The sequence below is a fragment of the Hyperoodon ampullatus genome (assembly GCF_949752795.1).
Source record: "Hyperoodon ampullatus genome assembly, chromosome: 12".
NCBI classification, from domain to species: Eukaryota; Metazoa; Chordata; class Mammalia; order Artiodactyla; family Ziphiidae; genus Hyperoodon; species Hyperoodon ampullatus.
This window is the reverse complement of record NC_136925.1, coordinates 296,844-324,300: the sequence shown is the minus strand read 5'-3', so window position 1 is coordinate 324,300 and position 27,457 is coordinate 296,844. Positions and strand designations below refer to the sequence as shown.

Sequence of the window (27,457 nt, the reverse complement as noted above, 5' to 3'; positions counted from 1 at the left end):
GTAAAAGACCTGGATACACTTTAGGTATATATATTTTTTAAAAATAATTTTTTATGTCTTTTTTAATAAATTTATTTATTTAATTTATTTATTTTTGGCTGCGTTGGGTCTTCGTTGCTGTGTGCGGGCTTTCGTTGCGGCGAGCAGGGGCCACTCTTCGTTGAGGTGCGCAGGGTTCTCATTGCGGTGGCTTCTCGTTGCGGAGCATGGGCTCTAGGCACGTGGGCTTCAGTAGTTGTGGCACGTGGGCTCAGTAGCTGTGGCTTGCGGGCTGTAGAGTGCACGCTCTGTAGTTGTGGCACACGGGCTTAGTTGCTCCATGGCATGTGGGATCTTCCTGGACCAGGGCTCAAACCCATGTCCCCTGCATTGGCAGGCGGATTCCTAACCACTGTGCCACCAGGGAAGCCCACTTTAGGTATATTTTTAACAGTAATAGTTAAAACAGAAAGGAATCTATGCTTTATTGTCAATTTACTAATACTGCTTCATTAGGTTGTACCCCAGTATATGGAAAAATGTGTGCCCTTACACATTTATCATCCTAGTGTTTGAAGCTGTGTTATGAGCGTATTCTTATTCATATATTCAGGAGTGGTTTGGGTGAGGATGATAAAACTATACTACTAGAGTTTAAGTGGAAGTCTTACCAAAGTTAGTGAAAAGGCTGAATAATTTTTAAAAACAGCAAAATAAATGCAATTACATAATACTTTTAAAAGTATATAATAACTAAAACTTTGTTGTTTCTTCAGCATAGGAAGGTATTCTAGTGACTTCATGGGTTTGAGTTATTTTATCCATAGTCAGAAATGTTAGATATTTGTACAGTTCTTGAAAATAGTTTGTTCTCAAGTGTTCTGCAGACCTCTGCTCTACCAACTGAGCTATTGAAGGCTCCGCTTGTTCGCAGGTGTTCTGAACATCATCCCTGCACACAAGTTCATTGCTCATCAAGGTCAGTGTCTTGGCAGAAACAGCCAGCCAGCAAGGCTAAATCAGGATGACCCCTGCTGTATGAACTGTGACAGATTCTGTAAAGGAAAAACTCAGATTTTTCTTTCCTGTGTAGGAAGAAAACGCCCTCCCTCCCTACTGTCTTTGTCTCCTATGTGTCTCCTTTACTAGAACGCTTCACTCCTGACACTTCTGGTCCCAAATACATGGAGATTTTCCTCCACAGCAAGCAGTTCTTTGCAGTACCAGCTGGTGTCTTACAAGTTAACTCAGTTCTGACACTGTCTACCTGGAGACACCATCGGATCCCACAGGTGAAGGGCTCAGTCCCACATGATCCCTACCCCCGTCCCCCAACACACACACACTTCAGACGCCAGTGGCAAGCCCAGGTTACCACCTGTCCTTCTGACCAACTGGCTATAGATGGGAGGTTCCAAAGACCCCTTCCCTGGGCTTGATCAGTTTGCTAGAGTAGATCACATATGATAAAGGATACAGGTGAATATCCAGACGGAAGAGATGCAGAGGGTGAGAGAAGGTCTGGGAGGGTCCTGAGCACAGGAATGTCTGTCCGTGGGGAGTTGAGGTCTGTCACCCTCCCAGTGTTGATGTGTTTGCCCACCTGGAAGCTCTTTAAACTCCCTGCTATTGGGATTTTATGGAGGTTCCTCACGTAGGCACGGTCAGTTATTAACTTCATTTCCAGCCGCTCTCCCCTCTCAGAGGGTGGGACGTGGGGCTGGAAATTCCAAACTTCTATCAGAGCTGAGTCTTTCTGGTGACCGGCGCTCATCCAGGAGCCCAGCCAGAGTCACCTCATGAGGACAAAAATGTTCCTGGTTCTCTTATTACGTAGGAATTTACAAGGGATAAACTATGAAATTAGAGCCATGCATGTATTTTTTTAGGAATCCCGTGTTAGAGATGAGGGTCAAAGACAAATACAGTGCTTCCCCCTTTATTTGTGGTGTTGCTTTCTGAGGTTTCACTTACCACAGTCAGTCGTGGTCCAGAAATATTAAATGAAAAATTCCAGAAATAAACAATTCATAAGTTTTAAATTGTGCACCGTTCTAAGTAGTGTGATGAAATCTCAAGGCGTCCCGCTGGGGACGTGAATCATCCCTTTGTCCAGCGCATCCCACCCGTTAGTCACTTGGTAGCCTTCCGGGTTATCAGATCAACTGTCGCGGGATCACGCAGTGCTTGTGTTCAGGTCACCTTTATTTTACTTAGTCATGGCCCCAAAGCACAAGGGAAGTGATGCTGGCAATTCCAGAATGCCAAAGAGAAGCCATAAATTGCTTCCTTTAAGTGAAAGGGTGAAAGTTCTTGTCTTCACAAGGAAAGGAAAAGAAAAATCAAATTATGAGGTTGCTAAGATCTACCATGAGAACAAATCTTCTCTGTGAAATTGTGAAGAAGGAAAAAGGAATCCGTGCTAGATTTTTTCTTTTTTTTTGCAGTACGCGGGCCTCTCACTGCTGTGGCCTCTCCCGTTGCGGAGCACAGGCTCCGGACGCGCAGGCTCAGCGGCCACGGCTCACGGGCCCAGCCGCTTCGCGGCACATGGGATCTTCCCGGACCAGGGCACGAACCCGTGTCCCCTGCATCAGCAGGCGGACTCTCAACCACTGCGCCACCAGGGAAGCCCCCATGCTAGTTTTGCTGTTGTACTTTAAACTGCAAAAGTTACTGCCACAGTTCATGATAAGTACTTAGTTAAGGTAAAAATGGCATTAAGTTTGTACAGTAAGATATTTTGAGGGAGACAGACCACATTCACATAACTTTTATTATGGCATATTGTTATAATTGTTCTATTTTATTATCAGTTATTGTTGTTAATCTCTTACCGTGCCTAATTTATAAATTACAACTGTATAATATGTACATATATATAGGAAACCCCAGAAGTTTCAGGCATCCACTGGGGGCCTTGGGATGTATCCCCCATGGATAAGGGGGAACTACTGTGTAAAGGACAAGAGATGCTCCTTCTGTTCTTATCACGTAGGATATTATAAGAGTTTTAGGAACTCTGTGCCAGGAACCGGGGGCAGAGGCCAATATATAGATTTTCTCTTATCTCACAGCCCAGCCCCTGGTCTCTGGCCGTGAACCATGTATATCAAATGATACACAGCTAAGAAGAAACCGGCGCTTTACTAGAATCTCATTCAGTCATTAATAGCTCTCCAGTCCATCAGCACATCATATGAAAAATGTCTCCCAGGGCAAGGCCCCTCAAGTGTGCAGCCTTCCTATTCAACCTTAATAGGTTCCAGAAACCGGAGTGGTCTCAGCAACATATGGCTTCACCCTTTCAGGCATCTGATAAAATTGAGCTAAGAGACAATATCATGTCTTGCTCTGAGCCTCTTCCAAGGTGTTAATGTAATATTGGATTTCCCTCCTTACATAACCCAGTTTCTAAATGGAATGTCTATTGAATTGAATGGCTGTAGGTTGTGGGTTTTTCTGCGTGGACATATCTAGGTATGTATATCAATACATCTTAAAGTATTGTAGATGTTAGTATTGATGTTTGGGGTTATTTTCCATTGGAGCATTTTTTAAGTGTGTAGTTCCACTAACTGGTTGCTCTATGTTGGTTCAGGAAGATCTTAGAGGAAGACATGAGTAAAGGTAGATTGCAAATTAGGAGGTAAGTAAATCATACAGGTTTCCCCACTATCCAAAAGTAGAGCCTTCCTATGGAATCTTTCCTAAGTGGAAATGGTGTAAAGGGAAGAAGCAGTTACCTTAGGACACATCTAGCTCACGGAGGCACAAGGTAAACTGAGACAAAGCGCAGATGCTCACAGGCACAGTTCAAAGTTATGGCGGCTTGATGCTGAGATGCTGAGTGTAGCTCCTGGGGAAGGAGCTTGGGGTGCTACTCTCTCTGCTCAGGGTGCACGCTGCCTCCGTAACAGCTCACTGCAAAACAAATGCTGAATGCTATTTTCCCTTTTCACAGTTTTTCATAAAAGTGAAAATCCTCTTTGGATTTCTTTCAGTTAGGAAAAACAGGTACTAATGTAGATTTTTCATAAAAGATAAGCGGCGTAAAGGGAAATTTCGAAAAGTGGGGGACACCTGTATTTAGGTAATTGAAAGTAGTAAACAGCGCTAAGAAAACCTGTGGTTGATCAGAACGGTAGGAATTGGGGATGTTGAAGAAGAGATGTACCTGGGATGGATGGTGACTTGCTGAACTGGTTCCTTAATTTGGACATTAAATAGTTAGTAGGGAGTTGTAAAGGGTGGAGGGATAATCTATAAACATTTATGCTTGAACCGATGGGGTCAAAATTAGGAGGAAGACGCTAAAGAACGATGTACTGTTCTAGAACGATGATTCTCAAACTTTTTGAACAAGGCCTATGAGTTGGGGTGAGAAACTCTCATAACTTGTTGCCTCATCCCACATCTCAAGCGACTCTGTGATCTTGGGCAAGCCGTTTAACTTCTGTAAGTCCCTGCTTCCAGCAGGGAAAATGAGAGTGGATAGGTGCTTTAAAAGTGTACTGGGGGAATTCCAGTGGTTAGGACTCTGCACTTCCACTGCAGCGGGCACAGGTTCCATCCCTGGTGTGGGAACTGAGGTCCCGCATGCCGCGTAGCATGGCCAGAAAAACAAAAAGTGTACTAGGAGCAGGAAGGATCTGAAGGACAGGTTGAAGGCAGTATGGACTCCCAGTCCAGTGCTCTCTTTCACGTCTCTCTCCCACTGAGCTTTGTCTTTATTTTAGCCTCTGAAAGTCTACTCTTTAGAAGGAAAGCTATAGTTTCTTTTCAACAAGAAGAAAAAAGGATACCCAAATTATCATATTATCCTCAGCATTTCAGTGTTACGCTGAATGTCTCAATATTATATGTATGTTATTAAAAGAAGTTAATGTGGGATTAACATATACACACCACTGTATATAAAATAGGTAAACAGCAAGGACCTCTACTACATAGCATAGGGAAATATATTCAATATCTTGTAATAACCTATAATGGAAAAGAACCTGAAAAAGAAAGAATGTGTGTTTTATGTGTGTGTGTGTGTGTGTATTTATAACTGAATCACTTTGCTGTACACCTGAAACATTGAAGAACAACTATACTTCAATAAAAAAATAAAGATTAAAAAAAAAAGAACTGAGGTTTCTGGGCAGACAGTTTTCTGTCTTATGTTTTTGTTTCACCATCTCATATTTATTTTCAGTTTCTCATTTTCTTGTATAATTATGCTTATAAAACCAAAAACCTGACACTTCAATACAGGCATTATCCAGACTGAAGTTGTCAGTGTATCTGTTTTATACTCCTTTTCCCCCATTTTTCAGGTCCATGCCTGTGACACTTCTCTCCTCAGTGCAACTGAAAGACAAAACTGTTCTTAAATTTTCCGTAAGACTTTTAGAACCTATTGTTAGCACGTCCTTGGGAAATTATGGCAGTTTTATTGGTAAAATGTTGAAATTATCTCAGTGGTGTTAAACAGCAGGAATACTGTGTTAATTCTCTAACAAGGAAAGCCAGTCAGTCACTGGAACCCAGAGTTTCCTTGTGTTTTAAGTATAGTCAAAGAGGTGCATACTTAACTGTAGAAAATCCTTTCTGGTAAAGGCTAGAAGTGAAACTGTCAGGAGGGGCACCTGCCCTGGACTCCGTGCTTGTAGGAAAACACAAGGGCTCTCCTCCAGCCGCACTGCTCCCACGGGATGAGGAGTGAGCAAGGTGAAGAATTATCCACCTGGAGTTCAGGCTCTTTCCTTCACCACTGCCCTCCAGGTATCTGGAGCCCCAGAATTCCCTGCCCAAATGGCCCCAAATCCGCTTCTATCCAAGAAGTGGCCAAGGCTGTTTATGGAGAGAGCAGGTAGATGAGCCTTAACATATGGGCTGGTGCACCCACACCTGCACAAGGCTCCACTCAGGGTCAGACAGTGGGGCTGAGAAGAGGGGGGTCAGGCCATAGGCAGTCAAGGGAGTGCGGCTCTCATCCCTCCGCCATCTTCCTGCATGGAACTCTGAGGAGTTGAAGAATCCTGAATTCGAACCTAGCCTTCTAGGACATTATCAAAGTATATTTCAAGGTACAACATAGAACATATTTTATTTAGCAGTTATTTGTCTGATTTATAACTTTCATGTATTTAGACATATAGATGGGGGTCTCATATTGTATTACCACTCTGGGTCCCAGGAAGGTCTAGAGGAAGGGATAAGGAGATCGTTTGAACCTCCATTTCTTTTCTTTCTTTTTTTTTTTTTTTTAGGGCTGAAAGGTTTTATTTTCAGCTTTGTCGTCTTTGACTTTCAGGCTTCTCTTATTTTCTTTCTTTTTTTTTCCACATCTTTATTGGACTATAATTGCTTAACAATGATGTGTTAGTTTCTGCTTTATAACAAAATGAATCAGTTATACATATACATATGTTCCCATATCCCCTCCCTCTTGCGTCTCCCTCCCACCCTCCCTATCCCACCCCTCCAGGTGGTCACAAAGCACCGAGCTGATCTCCCTGTGCTATGCGGCTGCTTCCCACTAGCTATCTACCTTACGTTTGGTAGTGTATATATGTCCATGCCTCTCTTTCGCTTTGTCACAGCTTACCTTCATTTCTTCTTGGGGGTGAGCCTAGGTCCTCTGATCCTTCGTCGGTCCAGTAAGGCCTTCTGGGATAACTCTGGGGCGGTACCCTTAGCTGTAACCTGGTCTAAGCTTTGCCCTGGCAATGATGCACTCTTAAGTTTATGTGCATACCGAGCTACCATGGTGACAGATGGTAAGATTTAGTGACCAGGATCTTTGGGAGCAAAAGGGACAAGGGAAGAAAATAATTGGATGACACTGTGGCCAAAATGATTTCTTAGGATTCTATGTGAATTTTAGTTTTCCAGTAACCATTCCATTATTCGATGTAGGACCTTCACATCCTGAGGTCTGGAGTAAATCTTTTTGCACCTACTTAAATATTTTTAGGTTAAAAAAAAGAGCATAATTAGGGTAATAAGATGCTTTATTAGGATTAATTCCTGACATCTCTGTAAATGCTGTTTTATAAAAGAGAGGAAATTATGAAACAAAGTCTACTCTGGCATGCTGTTTACATCCGAAAGAAAATTTACAAGTGAAAATATTCATGCTTTCAGAACTTCTGTAACAAGATCTTCCAATCCAAGTGGTATTATTTTGCTCTGTATACAGATAATATTTCCTGAGCTTAGGGTATTAATTTCAAATATTTCCCATATTTATAGAAATACTTGATTCCTTTTGTTTATTTGTATTTTAGTACCACAAACTTGGCATCTTCAGTTTTTCACTTAAATTAATTTTCCAGATAATCAGAACTTACACCCTTAAACCTAAGCTTATTTTTTGTTTTAGTCATTTTTTGACCATTGAAATGTTGTATAATTCATATATATATATGAATTTTGTTTGTGTATATATAATACACATATACAGAGACACAAGAATGTATATTTTTCCTGCCTTTATCAAAGAAATATTTCTAAGTTATTGAATAGTGCTGGTATTGTTAAACCTTAAATATTTGAGTTTCAGGACTTTTCCATTCTGTAAGAAAAGAATTTAGAATGAGTTTGTTGATTATCAAATATTTTTCACATCTACAATTTAATTATATAGCTGTTATAGGCTTAAAGGATGGAATTATTTTAAAAAGTAAATTTAAGAAGAAATAAACTAGACTTTAATTTCTTAGACTATAATGGTTTTAACATGCTATAACAACAAACATGAGAAAATAACACTCATTTTGTAGAGCTTATTTTTCAAATTACAGAAGTACTTACAGGTTTTAGAAAATGGATATTACAGGAAATAAAATGGAAAAAACTAACACTATGAGATTTTCAAAATACTGACGAATTTTTAAAATGTCATAGGCCTGTTAGTGAAACTCAAGCTCACTGAAGAGCAAAAGCTGAGCCTGTGTTTTTGCGTGGTAGGTCTGAGAGTACTTCTTATTTAATTTATTCATCACTAAGAGAAAATGGATCACTTTCTAGGTTTGTACTACAGAAAGTGCCAGTTAATTTCCAAGGAAGATGTGACTCATGATACGAAGCTTTTCTGCTTGATGCTGCCACCAAGCACACATCTTCAGGTGCCAACTGGGCAACATGTTTACTTCAAGCTAACTATTACAGGTAAGGCAAGCAGAGGCTTTGCGGAAACATTTTCTTTTATAAGCAGTTTGGAATCAGTACTGATCTCTCGAGGAAGTGCCCATTTAGGTTATAAATAAAATGTTTCTGGGCAGCTAGACTTCGTGATAGCCAGATTCTAGGTTTGTGGATGCAGTGATCCTACATGTGGGAACTATAGCTGTGCTGCATCACTGTATGAACAAAGAAATTATCACTAGTCACAGAGATAGTGCCACCAGCATTGTAATTTATTACTAACAAAGCCTTAAAGGAAAGAGGTGAGGGAGCACACAGATGGTCTTCCGTGAAGACAACTGCCAGAAACACACACTAACGTCTCTTATTTAGCCACTTTCGGGTCTGTCATTTATGAAGTTGAATTTATAAAACTGAAAATGAGTGGATGATTATAAATGATTTCCTTGCATGTGCCACTAGTATAAGAAGCTCTGTAAATATACTCCTTACTGTGTAAATTCTTTTTCCCTCATTTTCGTCCTGAAATTACCTCATTTACTTGTTTTAAATACCTCTCTTACTGATGTCTGACATCTTCTTAGTCTTTTGAAACTGCAGAAGATAACACTCCTAGCCTTTCCAGCAATCAGCCTCACAGACTACCAGCCAGGATTTGGTGACTATAGTTTATTATGATGGCGCTGTTCAGTTTTTCTCTTCATCATCACTAATGCCAAGTTATCATTCAATAGCTGGTATCTTCCCCAGTGTGGTTATTGTCAATGTATTATAATTTACACATAGATTAATTTTTGTATATGTGATGGAACCATGTATAAAATTTTGGTCTTTCAAACATGTGGTGACTCCTCTTTCCTTGGAATTTGGCTAGCTAAAATATGACTTCTTATTTACCCTGTTTTTTATTATTATATTCTTAGAAGTAGTTGGATTAACATTCTTTTCAGTTACCAAAGTAATATATAAAATATTAAATTGTTAAAACAATTTGAAATATATAAAGTAAAAAGTGAAATTCTTCCCTTCCTGGAACTCAAATGATCCCACTGGCCATCGGAATCCATTGTTAAAAATTTGGTGTATGGGGACTTCCCTGGTGGTCCATTGGCTAAGACTGCGTGCTTCCACTTCAGGGGGCATGGGTTTGATCCCTGATCAGAGAACTAAGATCCCGCATGCCGTGTGGTGAGGCAAAAAATAAATAAAATAAAATAAAATCTTTAAAAAATTTGGTGTATAATTAAAATTATTATGTAAGTACCTCCTTGCATCTCTGTTAACTTTTAATGCCATTTTTGTTGTGGCCTATTACAAAGCTTACATGCTGATGGTGTAGATGGTTGCCTAAGTTTATTAACATAAAACCCCATCACCTTATGCCACGCTTAATAAAAACAGATTATTTATATTATGGGTAGATTACTGATTTGCTAAAATTATCTCAGCACACATAGGTTTAGGGCACATATACATGTACTACATACATATAGAACATAGAATTAAGTTTACATTAAGTGCACAGTTTTAAATATATACTGATAGCATCATAAAATTTGTATGCTTCATCTTCATTTAGATTTTAGATTTGAATTTCTTTGTTGTGACTTTTTCCAGGTACTGAAATTGTGAAGCCATATACACCAGTATCTGATTCCTTATTCTCAGAGTTCAAGGAACCAGTTTTTCCCAATAATAAATACATCTACTTTTTGATCAAAATCTACCCTGCTGGACTCTTTACACCAGAGCTTGATCATCTTCAGATTGGTTAGTATATATTTTTTTAATCTAGATTGTGTTCTGGATTGGATCACATGTTACACTTTCTTTTAGTTATTTCCCTGTGGGAGTCTGTCAGATATCTTAAACTCATCATGTCTGCCACCAAAGTCATGTTCTCTTAGTCCCACCAACCTATCCTTGCTTCCATATTCCTCATCTGCTATTTGCAGCATCACTGTACATCTTCGACCCAATCTGGAGACTCGAGTCATCCCTGCGTCTTCCCACTTTCTCCCTCCCAATCCAGTCAGTCACTAAGTTTTATTGAGTCTACCTCTCAGTGACTTTTTAATCTTTCTTTTCTATCCCTTCTGCCACCTTCTTAGATCAAGCCTTCATCATTTCTCTCTTAATCTGTAATTGGTCTCTCTCAGTTGCCTCTAACTGGTATCTTTCTATTAATCTGCATTTTCCAGTTCTTTTTCCATACTGACTTGATGATAGATTTAATCATGTTGCTCTGCAGCTTTGACGCCTTGGATGGGTCTCCATTACCTGAGTAGCACTAGTATTTTGTACAGTGAGAGGTGAAGCTGGAAAAAGCATCCAAGTCTTTGCAGGCCATGAAGAGGACTTAATCAGTTGGTCCAGAAGTTTGTCATCCTCATTCTTAGGTGCTTGAGTTTTTTAGAATGCCTCTCTCTACCTGTCAAGTACCTTTTTAAAAATATTTTTTAAAAATGTCGCTTACTTTATGAAGCCTCCCTCCTCTTCTGCACCCCTCGGTAACTAACACTTTGTTCATTGACCTAGGATAAGAATAAATAATATTCCTTCTTTACAGGACTTTGAGTTTAAGGATAGATATGTCTTATCTTTGTATTTTCCATACCCAGCAAGGCAGTTAGCGCCTAACAGGCTCTCAATAAAAGTACTTTGAAAGAATTAATAAAGGGACTATAATGAAATCTACTAATATTTAGAGACCGCCCCCCTTCCTGTTTCTACTCCTTTTTCTGTCTTGAACTTTTCACTGCCTTTTGCCTAACAATAAAAGAGCTCTTCCCCTTTTAAGACAGTATTAGCAGTAATATTGAGTGAAGTAGATTACTAAAATTTGGAAATAGAGGAAATTTGCTGCTGTCTGAAAGTTAAGCTCAGCAGTCTACATATAATAGATGTGATGAGTCATCTTTGGTTACATAAATCAAACTATTGAACATAAATGTGAACCTAAAGAATTCTGGAATACCTACAGATCTAGTGAAGGTGATATCACCTTGTGAAGGACTGACAACATGATCGTAATATAGCAGCTGGAAACTTAACTGATGGTATTATAACCTATCCATAGAGATTGTGTAGCAGAGAGCAGGGTGGAGAGTCAGCACAGAGCATGGAAAGGAAAGCCAGAATAGCAAGATCAGTGTTTTTTCATCTTCATCTAGGGGAACTAGTCATGGCACAGATACTGGTGCCACTTAGAGGGTTGTACACTGGCATGGCAGTGGTAACTCATGAAGTCTCATGATGGCCTATGTGAGCTACCCTATAAAATTATCCACTTCTTTGTTTCAATTCCATGTTCATCAAGCAACTTTTAAAGGATTATTTTGCCCTTCCAAATGTTCCAAATGTTTGGTCTTCCAATACTGGGAATGAGACACCCTGGAGATGCCCTTCCAATACTGGGAATGAGATGCCTTCATGAGAGCAGTGATAACTCGTGAAGCCTCATTATGGCCTATGTGAGCTACCCTATAAAATTATCCACTTCTTTGTTTCAATTCCATGTTCATCAAGTAACTTTTAAATGATTATTTTGCCCTTCTAAATGTTCCAAATATTTGGTCTTCCAATACTGGGAATGAGATGCCCTGGATGGGGGCGAGTAATGCACAGGTCACTAGATGCAGGTAGTCAGGCTGAAAATCCAAATGCCATTCTGGAATGTGTGCTTTAATCTCTTGTGAACTTCATTAGCATCAAGTCCTTGCCTGAGTGTAATCAATTTTATGGCATTGGAAGGACTGGACTGTGGACAAAAGTTATCAAGTTAATATCATTCTGTGAGGCTGCTTTAGTAAACAACCAGCTGACTTTTTCCTGAGGATGTTCTGATCTTATGGTCCCTTTCAAACTATAACAAGGAGCTTCTGTTACTTTCTAATGTTTAACTCATCAATTACTACAACAGTCTTACTATCCTGCCATTGACAAAAAAGGGAAAAATTATGAGCATCCAAACATTTAAAAATAAACCAGAACATTTGAAATTGTTTTTAAAATATGGTCAGCTTTATTTTGTATTTTTAAAGTTACATTGAAAATTTCTGAAATGTCCTAAAGACATTATATGAGTGGTACATAGCGATTATATCAACTGCATAGCAGAAAAGGGTTTATTCAACTGTTTTGATTGAAAATTTGGAAGTAGCATGCCCCAAGTACGGTTTCTGATCTTGATTTGTCTTTATGGGAATTAAACGCAGAACAGCTCTTGTTTTAATTGATAGGTATTTTCAGAGATTTGATGGAGGCAAAGTTAGCACACTTACAACATAAGATATTAGAATCCATTTCCATTTCAATTTTCTCTCCTATTCCGCTTATTACTGTGGTTAAGAATCAGTATGTAAGTAGTGAATGTGTATTTTCCGCCCTATACTGTGCAAGACAGGTATACTCGGACTCTGCTTTTGAAGTGCCTAGTTTTAGTTTAGCAATCAAGCCTTTATTGATAATTTGTAGTTAAATATTTGGCAGTAGTTTGTATGTTAGAGACTCCAGCTGATTTGGGAAAATAATATTGGGAAATGAGTATAATGAAATCTCATTATTAATTTGATTATAATGATAATTTGAGTATAATGACATACTTGGGAGCCTAGTGAGTATTCTCAAAACCCCTTACATTCCTTAAAAACTGAGATGTAGTCTGATAATTATGCAACCTGTTTCTCCTAGTGTTCTTAATTCAGCTAGGTTAACGGTCTCAGTTTTGTTTTTTTTTTCCTGATTTTATGTATATTTCATTGTTTAGGAGATTATGTTTCTGTAAGCAATCCCGAGGGCAATTTTAAAATATCCCAGTTCCAAGACTTGGAAGATCTCTTTTTATTGGCAGCGGGAACAGGCTTCACACCAATGGTTAAAGTACTGAGTTATGCTTTGACTAATATACCCAGTCTCAGGTATGTCATTTTGTCTTTAATTACTACCCCTTGTAAGACTGCTAGATTAGTAGAAGGTATTCTAAATCGATTAAATACTTAGTGGACCTCAACAGACATGTTATCCCTCAGTCGTCATTTCTCACTCTTCTTTCTCCCTTCCAAGCTGTTTTATTTACTTGATTCCTTTATTTTTGGTATTTTTGGTTACCTAGTTGGCACGAAAAAAACATTCATGCTAGTTCACTTTTAGACTTGCCATTCATGCATATTTTTAATTCTATAATCGAAATAGTACTTTTTGAGTTGTTTTTGTTTTTTTCTTTTAAGGAAAGTGAAGCTGATGTTCTTCAATAAAACAGAGGATGACATAATTTGGAGAAGCCAATTGGAGAAATTAGCATTTAAGGATAAAAGGTATAAAAGTGGTATTAGCTCTGTTTTTAAATATTCATACAGGTTTAGTCCGTTGATACTCTTGCTTCCTTTGGTTGGAGTTTTTAACTGACTCCTTCAAACAAAAATAATCACTAATTCTCTTAAAAGAAAAAAACTAAAAAAACTAAATGTAAGTAATGTTAAGTAATGTTAGTACACCTCCCCCAAAGAAATAGTTTGATAAGGTCAATGTGACATCAAATATGTATCAATAAAATATATACTGGGCTTTATGTTTATGTTATGTTGTTTATACTCAGTTAGGTTTCGTTGAAAATGATCCAGTGTAGCCAATTTGGTAATTCAAGATTTTCTTGTTATAATGGGGACAGATCAAATAAATCTGGTGAGATAGGTTAAGCAAAAATAAACATGTTTTTTTACTGCAGGATTTCTTAGAGCCTTTGCTATGCCAATGTCCACTGTGACTTTCCAAGAAGGGGATTCCTTCTGCATTGTTTAGCAAGATTCTCTTCATTTTTGTTCGTTTACATTAACACATATTAAATATCACTAGTGGTCCTCAGTACACACTTTGGGAAATGCTGGTATAGGTAATAGAAAAGAGTCTGAATCAGGCTGAATTCAGTGGTAAAACGAGGCAGCAAGGACAGCAAGGCGGCAATTTGTTTCATTGAAAAAAGAGCCCTAGGACAGTCCAAGGAAGTGAGATAATTTAAACACACATATGCCCCATCTCCCCTAAGGAGATATGAAAGCAGTTGGAAATTCAAGACAAAATTTTCAGAAGAAGAATGAGTTGGCCAAGCTGTCATATTTCTGAAGCATTTTTGTAATCATTAAAAACTGTTTCTAAGAATTGCAGAACTTCATAAGTCATACAGAATATCTGACGTAAGTATTTATGTTTATGACAATATGGTGGAGATAAAGTTCTAGACATTTTAAAAGTTAAAGACCTCATTACTTCAGCTGTCCCAGGGGCTCCAGGTTCTTCTGAATATTTTCTGAACATCCTCACTAAGGTGGTGCCGTGGTTCCTTCAAGTCTTTTCCTCCCTGTTGTCTCCCATCCTCCCCCTCTTTCTCTTTTAGTAAATAATTTGCACAAATGAAGGACCACCTGAATTTAATTATCCAAGTGTTTTCTTACATACTTAAAACATAAACCTAAGAATATGTACTATACTTAAGTAGTTGCACGGCAATTTAGAGCATCATTTAAAGAAATAGAAATTCCTGGGTTTTTCAAGTGTCTTTTTCACTGATTTTCAAAGTCGAAAATCGGAAGCAGCATTTATCAAAAAGCCTAAAGACCTAAATTCTGGTTTTCAGTTTACCCTTTACTAGCTTGAAACTGTATTCAAAAATTACATAGCTCCGTGGGCCTGTCCCTTTATTTTCAAAATAGAATAATGACATCTTTCCTACTTACTTCATAAGCCTGTTGTGAGGACTAGAGAAGATAGTACAGATGCTTGGAAATTGTGAAGGCCTGCCTCAGATATTTGGGTTGCTGTTATGAAGGACCTCTGTATACATGTGTTCTTGTATTGACTGAGCTCCTGCTTCCTAAGCAAGCATTTAAAAGACTTTAAGCAGACATAGCTACACTTTTTTAGCTAGGTTTTTTTAAAAAAGTATTTCTGGCAGTTTTGGGACATGGTATTCTTCAAGGTAGTTTGCTTGTACAAGAAAAATTCATTTACTATTATTTCAGCAAACAGACATTGTACTCTTAGTCTATCCATTGATGTTAAACTCGACATAAGAAGTAACGTGTATATGTATAACTGAATCACTTTGTTTTACACCTGAAACTAATACAACGTTGTTAATCAACTATACTCCAATATAAAATAAAAAGTTAAAAAAATTTAAAAAAAGAAAGAATTGGTGGAAAGGCATGTGTTGACAGCTTCTGAACATGAAATGCCCTTTAACAATGTCCTCTGTGTGTTTTGTTTTGTCTCGCTTGGTCCATGTAATTTGGGTTGGTGGAATTGCATAGGCTGCAGGATTGAGGATGAGGAAAGACTCCTTTTTTTCACTTCCGGATGACTGGCTCTAAGTGAGTGAGACGCTCCAGTTTGCTGGGAGAAGTGAGTGTTTGCCTCTGGCCGGCCTTTATCCTCTCTCTTCTGCTCGCTCGCTCTCTCCCGGCTCTCACCCGCCTGCTCCCGCTACTGTGTGCTCTCTGCTCCCTCCTTTTCCTTCCACTTTCCGGAGGTAGAGGGCTGGGGGCCCTCTACCGGCACTGACTTCCAGCATCGGATAATCTGTGCCCCCCTGGAGACTTGGGGTCAGACCCTCAATGGGAAACACAGAGGCCTTGTGTATGTACGTGGCTTTGGAACATTTGTCAGGAACCTTCCATATTCTCAGGTTTTATGCAGATAGAGGAGAAACCTAGCCTTAAAGGTTTACTGATGGCTGTCGGTAGTACTGTTCATTCAGAGCGTAATTGTTGAGTCCCATACATAGAAGGAAAGTGAAAGTTCAAATTTAATATAAGGTAGTTTTAATTTGTCACATCTGTCATTTAGTTAACATTTAAGGCTTAATTTTTTTTATCTGTTAAACCACCCTTTCCTACGTCTTGACTCTCCTATGTCACTGCTCGTTTTAGTAATAAAGGTTCTGATGGCAGAATGTGAAACTTGAACACATCTCCTTGGTTAAATTATTATTGGATTGTGACTAATAAAAACAATAAGTTCTATAGTTAAAACAAATGAAATACATTACTCTCTGTAGGATTAGGACACAGCTTTCCATTCAATCCTTTGCGGAACAAGGAGGGATAGGAAAAATGTATACTGAGACTGGTGTATTATCTAATATTTTCATTTTCAGCAAGCATGCTGTGCTTGTCCTCAGAGTTTATCCAAATAATATAGTTAGCAAAGGAAATTCTTCGAAACATTGTTGTATGATGGAAACTTATTAACCTGTGACCTCGGGCAAGTCACTTGATCTGACGGAGCTTCAGTTTTTCCTTCTGTAGAACAGGGACATCAATATCTCCATCATAGGGTTGTTTGGGAGTGGGGGCCATGAGATAGCGGACGTGGGTGCCTTGCCCAGAATTAGCATATTTGTAACATTCATTTACTCATGAATTTCCTGTGAGCGTCTCCCAGGTGCCTGTATGGGCGTATAACAGGGAACAGGATATTGTGTTGGCTTATCTTCTCATGCAAGGGATGGATCTCTTCATTTTCCCATGTTGCTGAACTTAACAGAATTGCCGAAAATAGGTAGACCATTTGTACTCTTTCAGCATGTTTCTGTTTCAAATCAGTTTTCATGTCATTAAGCATAAAATTTCAATGGAAAAAAAAAGTTAGCTTGCCTGAATTTTATCCAAATATTTTATTACACTTGACTGTTAACTCCAGTAGAAGGTAAATAGGTACAACAGCAGGTGTAGCTAATTACTATGTAAACTGAAATCCAAATTAAATTTCACTTATCTCTGTCTCGACTACTGAGCAGTGTTATGAGGCCTGGTTGACTCAGTCTTACACGCTGGTACTCCCGCCTCCCCCAGTAGAATGCGCCCGCTCTGAGTTCTCTGCTTTTGCAGAATTCTTTTTGAGGTGCAGGACAGTTTGACAGCGAGATTGACTTCTGGATGGCATTTTGTAATATATAAATATAAGAAGTATTTTCCTTCTCTTTCAAGGCAGTCATGTTTGAAGATAATAACCTTATTTTAGTAAAGTTATTAGCATATTCTTTTCTATAAATAGTAGAATTTGATGATTTGCTGATTTTCCCCGTTTATAAAGTTAATACGTATTTGTATAGAAAAATATATAAGGGAAAAGATCACCCATAATCTTACCATCCAAGGAACAACATTATGGTTTGTATCTTTCCATTCTCTTTCTCTCTCTCTCACAGACACATACACACATACACGCACACATGCACTTATATGCTTAAATGCACACATTATTTTTGTTTTGTATTTTTAAATAATGTGTCCATACTGACTATACTTTTTATAACTACATTTTTAGTGAATTGTGTGTATTCTATGCATAGAATACTTCAACCTGTGGCTCTCGACCTAGAGTGATTCTGTTTCTCCCCGCCTGACACCCTGACACCCTAGGGGACATTTATGTCTCGAAACGTTTTTGATCGTAACAACTGATGGAAGGGGCTCCCCTGGCACCTAGTGGGTAGAAACTGTTAAGAGCCTCCAGTGCACAAGACAGCACAGGACAGCAAAGAATTATCCTGCCCAAACTGCCAGTAGTGCTAGTTGGGAAAACTCACACTACACCATGATTTTTAATAGCTGAATTGTATGTGGTCATTGAGTTCATACCATCATTTGTTTAACCAACCCTCTACTGTTTGACATAGTGAGTACAGATTTTTCAGTACCTCTCTAACTATGCAGGATAAAGATTCACCAGAAGAATCACTAAGTCAAAGTGTACCAAGGCCTATTGATCCATTTTGACAATAGCCTCTCGAAAGGTAAAATTTTTCTATATTCTGGTGTCCGTTTGGGGACCAGCAATGTGTAAGTCCCATTTAAGACAGCAAAATCCAGTGATTCCAGAAGCACAAATAAGTTAAACAAGGTGCTTGAACGCCTTTCTTTTGCCCCAGCCTGTGAGGCGACTCAGTTATGTGGGCCCCTAATCTGGACCCTGTACCACTCTCTCTTCTTCCCAGATGTTCCTCCAGGGGTGGTGTTTTTATGTTTTTTTTTTTTTTTTACTGAAGTATAGTTGATTTACAATATTGTGTTAGTTTCAGATGAACAGCAAATTGATTCAGATATATATTTTTTAGATTATTTTCCATTATAGGTTATTACAAGGCATTGAATACCGTTCCCAATGTTTTTTGGTATTCTTTTAAATTTATTTATGTTTTGGCTGCATTGGGTCTTCGTTGCTGCGTGTGACCTTTCTCTAGTTGCGGCGAGCGGAGGCTATTCTTCATTGTGGTGCGGGGGCTTCTCATTGCAGTGGCTTCTCTTGTTGTGGAGCATGGGCTGTAGGCGCGTGGGCTTCGGTAGTTGCAGCACACAGGCTCACTAGTTGCGGCACACAGGCCCTAGGGCACGTGGCCTTCAGCACTTGTGGCTCGCGGGCTGTAGAGCGCAGGCCCAGTAGTTGTGGTGCATGGGCTTAGTTGCTCCGTGGCATGTGGGATCTTCCCGGACCAGGGATTGAACCCATGTCCCCTGCATTGGCAGGCAGATTCTTAACCACTGCGCCACCAGGGAAATCCCAGGGTGTGTTTCTTGGACTGTGTTCCTTGAAATACTCATGTGTTCCCCCTAAAGGACTCTGTGATTAAATAAGTTTGAGAAATAATGTATACTATGTTATCTTCTTGAAGTTTATTATGAACTTAGCATATTCAAGGCTTTGAGAAATTCTAAACAAATCTATTTAACTTCTCTTAACCCAGTAGTCCCAAACTTATTTGACAGGTTAGCCTTTTGTTTTCATGGACGACCACTAACATTTGGAGGAGCACAAGTGTTTAATCAGTTTTTGAGATTATTTTTTTGAGAAATAATTTTAACCCCTAGCTGTTTATTTTGTGAGCTGTTTTTCCCACGAGCAAATAGCAAGTTTTTCTGCAGATTCTAGTATTTTTCTTTAGCTAGAGAAACCAGGAAAAGCTGGGGCCCCAAATACTACTTTGTGGGCAGTGACAAGCCACTGAAGCTTTAGCAAAGAAGTTGTGAGATTGGATCTGGGTTTTTAGGAGAACTAGTATAACAAGGATATGCCAGATAGATGAGGGTAAGCTTATTAGAGCAGCATCTTAGATAAGAGATAGGAGAGCCGGACCTGGAGTTGTGGCAGTAAAAATGGGAAGGCAGGAATATGTATGTGTAAGAAATAGGAAGGAGTGGGTCTGGGAAGCTGATTGCCTGGAGGAGGAGGGAATACGCTGTTGAATGACTTCAGGCTCTGCGTATGGTTTAGACTGGATGCATACGTTTATATTTCAAGATTTTTTTAATCTCAGGTCATTTATCAGCCTACTTTAAAGTAATTTTTTTTGGACAAGGTTATTTACTTCCATTGACATTTAGACCTCATAGGCATTCATCAGAAGCAGGCCTCTCCCTCTCTCTCTCTCTCTCTCTCTCTCTCTTCCTTTTTCATGTTGCTTTGCACTTTATGGATTCTCGAAATTTATTTTCAGGGAACCTTTTCAAGAGTCCCAATCCTTTCTGGCACTTCTGAAATCATAGGGCAGAAAGGAGTTTCAGGACGTTTGCCAGTGCATCCCCTCATGCCTCAAGGCTATAAATGCTTCAGGCAGTAAGTTGCCCTTCAGAAAAATTCAGAAGCAACCATCCACAGTAACCATCTGTGTCCTGATATGGTGTAAGAAGTCCTTCATTCATGTATTCTTGAGTCTTACCTTGGGATTGCTCCCGCTCCAGTGAAGGCTCTTTTCCAGGGTTGTGAAGGAGAAGAGAAACAGGATGTCAGCCTCCTTACAATCCCCTGAAAATCGCATCCGTGCCACCTGGTCACATTTTCCACTGAGAGACCCAAAGGTATACCCAGGGGACCAATATGTGAATAAATACAAAATACATGAGGAATTTATACCATTTATGTAAGGATCACAGTTATTTTTCACCCTTTAGTAGATGCCTGCAGAAAGCATGCCACTGATTAGGCTTTTTTTTTTCTTTTTAAAGCATCTCACTAAAGGAAAATTAAGATTTTTATTCAGATGACAAAGGACGCCAGTATTGATTCATATATCTTAGCAGTTTTATTCCAGTGACAGGCTGATTGGAAATAGAGGCAGAGAAGACTATCTTTTATTTGTAATTTAACAAAGCAGTTGCTATATTTTATTGAGTTGTCTATGTATAATTAGAAATGTCTTAAGATAGTGGTTCCACAGCTGCTTTTGGGTCCCCTTTTATAATCTGATGAAAGGTTATAGACCTTCTTCCCAGAAAAATGCCCTTACAAATTCACGTACATTTTTATATGTAATTTCATAGATGCCAGCATATGGCTTTGTTCTTCTGAGTATAGTGTTTATTTTTAACCAATATGACTTCTTGTTAAATAAATTCCTTTTTTCATTCATCAAGTATTTTTTGCACACTTGCCTCAAGCCAGGCCTGGATACAGTATGAACAAGACAGGCCAGGACTCTGGCTTCACGGAGCAGCAAACAAACGTCACATTCCAGAATTACGTAACGCTATCTTAATGATAAGTGCTGGGAAGGAAAACATGCTAGTGAAAGAGAGTATTTGGGGTACTGTTTTGTATAGGGTGGATTCCTATTGCTGCTAAAGTGAAATGGGAACCTTGAAGGCAAGAAATAAATCATGTCTCTGTTGGGTTTTTAAATATAAAATCAGAATATTAGAATGGTAACAGAGCATGTAGTTTCCCACCTTGTTCCACAGATGGACCTATAAGCCCTAGAGGCTGGGGCTGCTGAGAGCTGGGTCGGGTTCTGTAGCCCCGGCGGGCGCCCTGAGCTGCTCTGTATGCTTGTGCTGGCCCGTCCGCACTTGGGAGCGTTCACCCAGCTGCAGCCCAGCCAGGCGGGGACCACAGCTCCAGCCATGTCTTGCTTCTGTTCTGATGTTTGGCTCCCAGGGCCACCTCACAAGAGAAATTATTCGCTTCAGCGTTTTCTTAAGATTGAGATTAACATATTACTCAAGTGGAAAATGTAGAAACACATTCGATCTGATGCTACTGAAAATGATAAGAACTAATTGTGTTCGCAGAAATGGAACAAAGGAAGCAGGTAGAGCTTAGAATTTTGAATTTGCTATGGCTGTTCATCAGCAGTTCACTTAACAGATTACAGAGCTGTGGGAAGAAATGGTCTGTTGTTCCCTTGTGAGGCTTGGTTTGAGGTGCTTCTTTCTGATTGTAATTCTGTACCCTTTCTTTTCTTTGAAGTGTTTCACCCCATAGTGTTTGAGTGCCTCCTGTGTGATGGCCACTAGGGGTGCAGTGATGACCCAAGCAAACATGGTCCCTGCGCTCACGGAGTTTCTGGTCTAATGGGGAAGGTAGACGTTACTAGAATAATCACCTTGGTGGCCACATATTTACAGCCTGATAGAAAGGCTATAAAGAAGAGGAAAAGGGAAACATTTCTACAACACATGTAATTACGGAAGGACTCCAGACTGGTGGGGCTGCAGTGCTTCCCTGGAAATGATGCTTGAGCTAAGAAACTGAACAGTGGGGTGTGGTAGAAACATTACAGAAGGAGAAAGAGAACAGGCAGGGTGTGGCAGTGAAGGCTGAGAGAAGCAGGGCACAGAGTTAGGAGCCAGGATTGGGGAGAATTTGGACGTGGAGGGTGAGGCAGATCAGTCCTGGGTTTCGGGTTTGTGCAACCAAACGGACTGTGGTGCCATTCACAGCAGTGATGTCGGGTGTGGCACAGGGATACTGTAAGTCAAGGTTGAAGCCATGAAGACAGTAACAGTAAGAAGTCAGATAGGCCGTTGGTTATCGGGGTCAAGGACTCATTGGAGGGGTTTGAGTCAGATGAAAATGCACGTCACTGGTTGCTGCTCTTTATTGTGCTTTATACAAGCAAATTATTAATAAAAATGTGGAGTTCTCTGAGATCCTTTAGAGCTCTCTTTCTAATGAGTTGAATAGAAAATATCAAATTATTGTCTTATCTGTAGCAAAAGTTTATCTTCAGTAAATGTGGATATACCTGTATGTTTCTGCAGAATGTTTGTTTACATTCTGTTCTAGTGCTTTGCTAGCAAGCATGTCAGCCTTCATATATTCATTTGTTCTGCAGGGGAGAAAAAGATGCGTTAGTGAACTGGAAACATGTTCATAATATATTTAATGTAATAGACTTTAAAAAAATGTTTCTTTTCTCCAGATTTGACCTTGAATTTGTTCTCTCAGCACCTACTTCTGAATGGAACGGCAAACGGGGATACATTTCACCAGCTCTGCTTTCTGAATTTTTGAAAAGAAGTTTAGACACGTCCAAAGTCCTCATCTGCATTTGTGGACCAATGCCATTTACAGAACAAGGAATGAAGTGAGTAGCAACGTGGTAGGAGAGAGAATCCCAGCACCGTGAAATGATGACCTCCTATAAACAGCAGCTGACGTGGCTCTCATTTCTTCCTATTCATATGAACCTGCACTTCAGTAGTATGTCACAGCATAAGAAAATAATAACAAAGTGTTTAATCTGTGTGCAGGTGAAGCGTCGGAGGCCCGGATTATGCACAGAGTTAGACGTGAACACAAAAGTCAGACACAGCCAGCTCTTGACGGCTTCTGGTAGTGGCTGGTAGTGTGGACGCTTTCACAAGATTGGTGCCAGATAGTTTTGGGGACACTAGATTCAACCTCCTCTTCCACCAAAGCTTCATAATATATAATAATTTTTAAAAAATGTATCATAATAAGCGGTTTCATCTCATTGTAGCTTTTGATCTTCCATCATTCTCTGCAACTGGGTGAGCATTAATAACACAGTGAGAGAAAGCCAAACAGCAAGACAAAAACCAGAGACTAGAACATAAATAAGCCAAGACCGAGAGTTGAACTCCGCACAAAGAACAACCAGTGGTAGTGATCGTCTTATTTAAAAATCACCTTGATCTGATTTAACTCTAACATGACACTTTAAAATATTGGGTTAGATATAGCCACTACTGGGTTTCTAGATGATTTTAAAATATGACTGCCTTAAATGCCCCGCATTTCCTTGTTTGGTATATGACTGAACCTAACATTTGCTAGGTAATTTTCTCTCTTGCTATTTTATTTTTAATTTTAATTATGAAAAAGACAGGCGGTATGGCCGGAAAGGTAGGTTGGGTTCAGATAGCGAGAGGCTTGCCTGCCGCACCACATTGGCCCTCGTAACTCCTGTGCCAACCTGTCCGTTTGTCTGAATGTGTGTGTCAGCTCTGGAAGCTGCCACTTTGGGTTGGAGTCCCAGCTCCACCACTTAGAGTCGTCCTACAATCATCAGCTAAGTGTCCTAGGGCCAAAACCTTCTTCTAAGCTTTAGTGAACTCACCTATCCAAGGGAATAAATGATAATATTTATGCATGTGAAATGCTTAGCACAGTGACTACAAAGAGTGAGTGCAAAGTAAATGTTTATTATTTTCAGCAGCATTTTATTTTATTTTTTTCACCTCCTTTTGTTTTTTTGGCCATGCCACATGGCTTGCAGGATCTTAGTTCCCCAACCAGGGGTCGAACCCATGCTTCCTGCAGTGGAAACGTGGAGTCCTAACCACTGGACCGCCAGGGAAGTCCCCTTCAGCACTATTTTAAACAGAGCTACTTTTAAGATTTCAGTCTCCACTTACAGCATTCTCCAAGTTGAATTATACTTAAGCAGCATTTCTGCTTCTCCTGTTCAGTGGGGGAAAATTACGATAGAATGCTAGGGGATCAAGTCCTTACTTCAAAAACTAGTGAATAAAGAGGAAGAAAACCAGCATTTATTCTGCCTTTTCTGTATGAGTTATACTACTGGATAACCACATAATAGATGAGCAGAAGTTATTCTTTATAGAATTCCTCGGCTGATAAATGAATAAAGAATGATAGGAGTAGAATATCACCAACTTCGGTCCCTAATGAAACTAGTAGATCTGTACATAGATCACCAGTGGTGGTTAGCATGCAAAAAGAGAGGCAACCCGGTATTATGTGCCTCCTGATGAAAGAGCACTATGAAGTAGTCTTGTCAAAAAGAATTGAACCTGTATCTGATTAAGCCTCTCAATCCAATTATTAAATTTTGGGAGATAAAAGGAAAAAGGAACATATTATTAAAGTAAACCACAGGGATGCAGCAAAATGAGAACCGTGGGAGACTCAACACTTAAAAATCTGATTTTGTCAACAAATAAATTGCAGGACAGAGAGAGAGGGGGTGGGGGGAGAGATGGAGGGGATGTTATAGATCAAAAAATACCCAAAAGACATATAAACCAATCACAGTAAGTAGACTTTAATTGGATCTTGATTCAAACAAACTTTAAAAAATTATGGCATTTATGAGACAATTGAAAATGTGAACACTTACTAGATATTAGATGATATTAAGGAATTATTGTTAGTTTTTTAGAAGTGATAATTGTGGAGTTTTTTAGAAAACATGCTAAATGGGGAAAATGAAAAAATACTATGATTACGATGGTAAACTCTGATCTTCTTTATTTTTAAACATCTTCCCTAAGAAACATGTGCTTTTTATTTGTTTTTCAGGTTGCTGCATGATTTGAACTTTTCCAAAGATGAGATCCATAGTTTTACAGCATAATGAAGAGCCGTCATTCAGCTGTTTTAGCTAAATTTGTGATTACTTAGGGTTTTTTAAAAGAACATTTTTGTATATAGGTTAACTAGAATCCAGGTTTTAGTTTCTTAAATGAAATCAAATGTTTCTTCACTATAGATACCTTATTGACTTTATTTTGTACCATAACTTATTTTACTACTGATATTTGTCCTGGAAGGTCAATCGTGGCAACAAGTATATACAGGATTCTTTGTTATGAATCACAAAGTTCCTTACCATTTAAACTGTATCACTGTTCTACAGTAAGCTCTTGTGTTTTATGACATGATAAAGCAAATGATCATTTTGATCACATTTCTATGCTGTAAGATGTCTGATTAGCAATACAGATTAAATTTTACATTGCACTGTAAACTCAGGAAATGATCATTTATGTCCTTGTTCTTACTATGAAAACATGGAATGTTATAACTTATTAAGTGATCCAAACATTTTGTGTGTCTATGGCCTTGATACAGAGTAGAATAAAAAATATTCTTAAGTACTTTTTTTTTTTTTTTTTTTTTTGCGGTACTCAGGCCTCTCACTGTTGTGGCCTCTTCCGTTGCGGAGCACAGGCTCCGGACGTGCAGGCTCAGCGGCCACGGCTCACAGGCCCAGCCGCTTCGCGGCATGTGGGATCTTCCCGGACCGGGGCATGAACCCGCGTCCCCTGCATCGGCAGGTGGACTCTAAACCACTGCGCCACCAGGGAAGCCCTTAAGTACTTTTTAATCTTTGTGGTAGAAATGTATTTGAGTGCAACAGTATAGGTTAGTGTCTACGGGGAATTTTAAAAGCAGCAATAAAAGATTCTGGAGACACTTCACACACACAGCTTTGGATTATATGTGTTTAGAAAGTTTAAGGCAACCTTGACAGCTATTTTGATTCTTAGCCAAAACTAGAGGCATCAGGAAAGATAATGAAAGTATAGCATCTGGTCTCATGGTCTAAAATAATCATTTGGTGCTTTGGAATAGGTTAAATTTAAATTCTTTTTGAGCCCATCTAGACCAGCTGGGAAAATGAGGAACACTCCATCCTAAATGGTACCTTCCCTGGCTGGCTGCTTGCCCCACAGCTGGCGGTTCAGCAGGGAGCCCTCCTAAGCTTTGCTGTGTGGGCATCTTATTCTCTCTCCCTGCTGCTGTGTGCAGCCTTCAGAAGCTTTCACAGATTGGGATTCTGCAAAGGGTATCAAGAAAAGCCATTGTATATACTACCAAATGTAAAATAGATAGCTAGTGGGAAGCAGCTGCATAGCACAGGGAGATCAGCTCCAATGATTTGTGGCCACCTAGAGAGGTGGGATAGGGAGGGTGGGAGGGAGACGCAAGAAGGAAGAGATACGGGAACATATGTATATGTATAACTGATTCACTTGTTACAAAGCAGAAACTAACACACCACTGTAAAGCAATTAGACTCCAATAAAGTAAAAAAAAAAAAAAAGCCATCGTGAGATTTTCATGAGGAAACTGTGTTGGATGCATAGGTGGCTATGCATAAGCTAACTTAGATTTTTCAGTCGTATTCAGGACAGCAGCATTGCTTTTACAGAAATCGGGGTGTGGGGAGTCTCCAACTCCCCTGAAACGATTTTGTAAATAGCTAAGTCTTCACTGAATGAATGGTGTGCTCAGGAGGAACACAATATTAACATTCCTCAAATTACAGATCCCCAGCCCAGGAAGCTCCCCAGGTGCAAGTGGCTGGATCAACACCGTCTTCTTTCCCTGCGTCTCCCTCTTCCATGCATCGTCATTCACCGAGGCCGGAGGTGGCCGTGCTCCCTGTGGCTAACACGAATATTTTCTACCTCTGCCCTCCCACCACCTCTTTTTTTCTCCCCTAAGATCATGAACTTTCCGGGCACACCTTTTCTTGTAGTTTATTAGTAATATATCAGCTAACTCTACCTTAGCCAGCTCTCTCATCTTTTCTACCCTCCTTTTTCCTCTTTCCTCCAAACCCATTTCTAATTACCTCCAGATTACTCCCTGTTTGTATCTCTTCCTCAGGCTTCTTAGTGTATTTTAAAGCAAAAGAAAACCCATGAGCATCTTCTGAACGTGTATGTTAATAATTCCCAAATCGGCATCTTTGAGAATCAGCTGAGCTTCAGTTTTCAATATCCAGTTACCACCTGGATGTTCCACAAGCCCCTCAAATTCAACAGATCCCAAACTAAGCTTTTGCCGTGACCATCTTGTAACCAAACCGGGCTAATGTTTGGCTGACGCTCAGCAAGCCGAAACGCCGAGACGCCAAGGATTGCAGCAAAGAGAGGGTTTATTTAAAAGGCAGCCAGGTGAGAAGACGGGAAAACAAGTCTCAGATCCGCAAGGGGCTCAGGGGAATTGTGGGATAATGAACGAAGAAGCAGGGCCCTCTGAGGCGTGGGGAGCGTGGGGAAAGGTGACCGGGGAAAGGTCACCGGGGAAAGGTCACCGGGAAAAGGCGGGGTGGTGGTGGTTCTGCGCAGGCGTAACGAGGCTACAGGTTTCTGCACGTTCAAGAGTGGAGGCGCTTAGCCCGAGTTGAGGGTGGAGTTTTCGACCTTCTGGCGTCAGAAGGTCCCTGCGCGGCCACTCATGTGTGCCCATTTGGAGGGTCAGTGGTCCTATCCACTGTTAACCAGCTGAGCTCCAACTGGACACAGCTGACTCCAAGTTCCTGGAAAATAACTCGGGCAGATGGATA

General features: G+C 39.8%; 1 protein-coding gene across 1 annotated transcript in view; it reads left to right on the top strand.

The window, feature by feature from the left end:
* The window catches only part of LOC307061336 (cytochrome b5 reductase 4-like), a gene marked incomplete at its 3' end in the record, with an annotated part of 85,142 nt that extends 60,409 nt beyond the window's left edge, over window positions 1-24,733 (top strand). Inside the window, 6 exon segments of the mRNA XM_079716411.1 lie at window positions 8,002-8,142; window positions 9,736-9,888; window positions 12,887-13,037; window positions 13,347-13,433; window positions 22,313-22,477; window positions 24,679-24,733. Of these exon segments, the coding sequence (XP_079572537.1) occupies window positions 8,002-8,142; window positions 9,736-9,888; window positions 12,887-13,037; window positions 13,347-13,433; window positions 22,313-22,477; window positions 24,679-24,733 (752 nt within the window).
* Window positions 24,734-27,457: the final 2,724 nt, after the last annotated feature.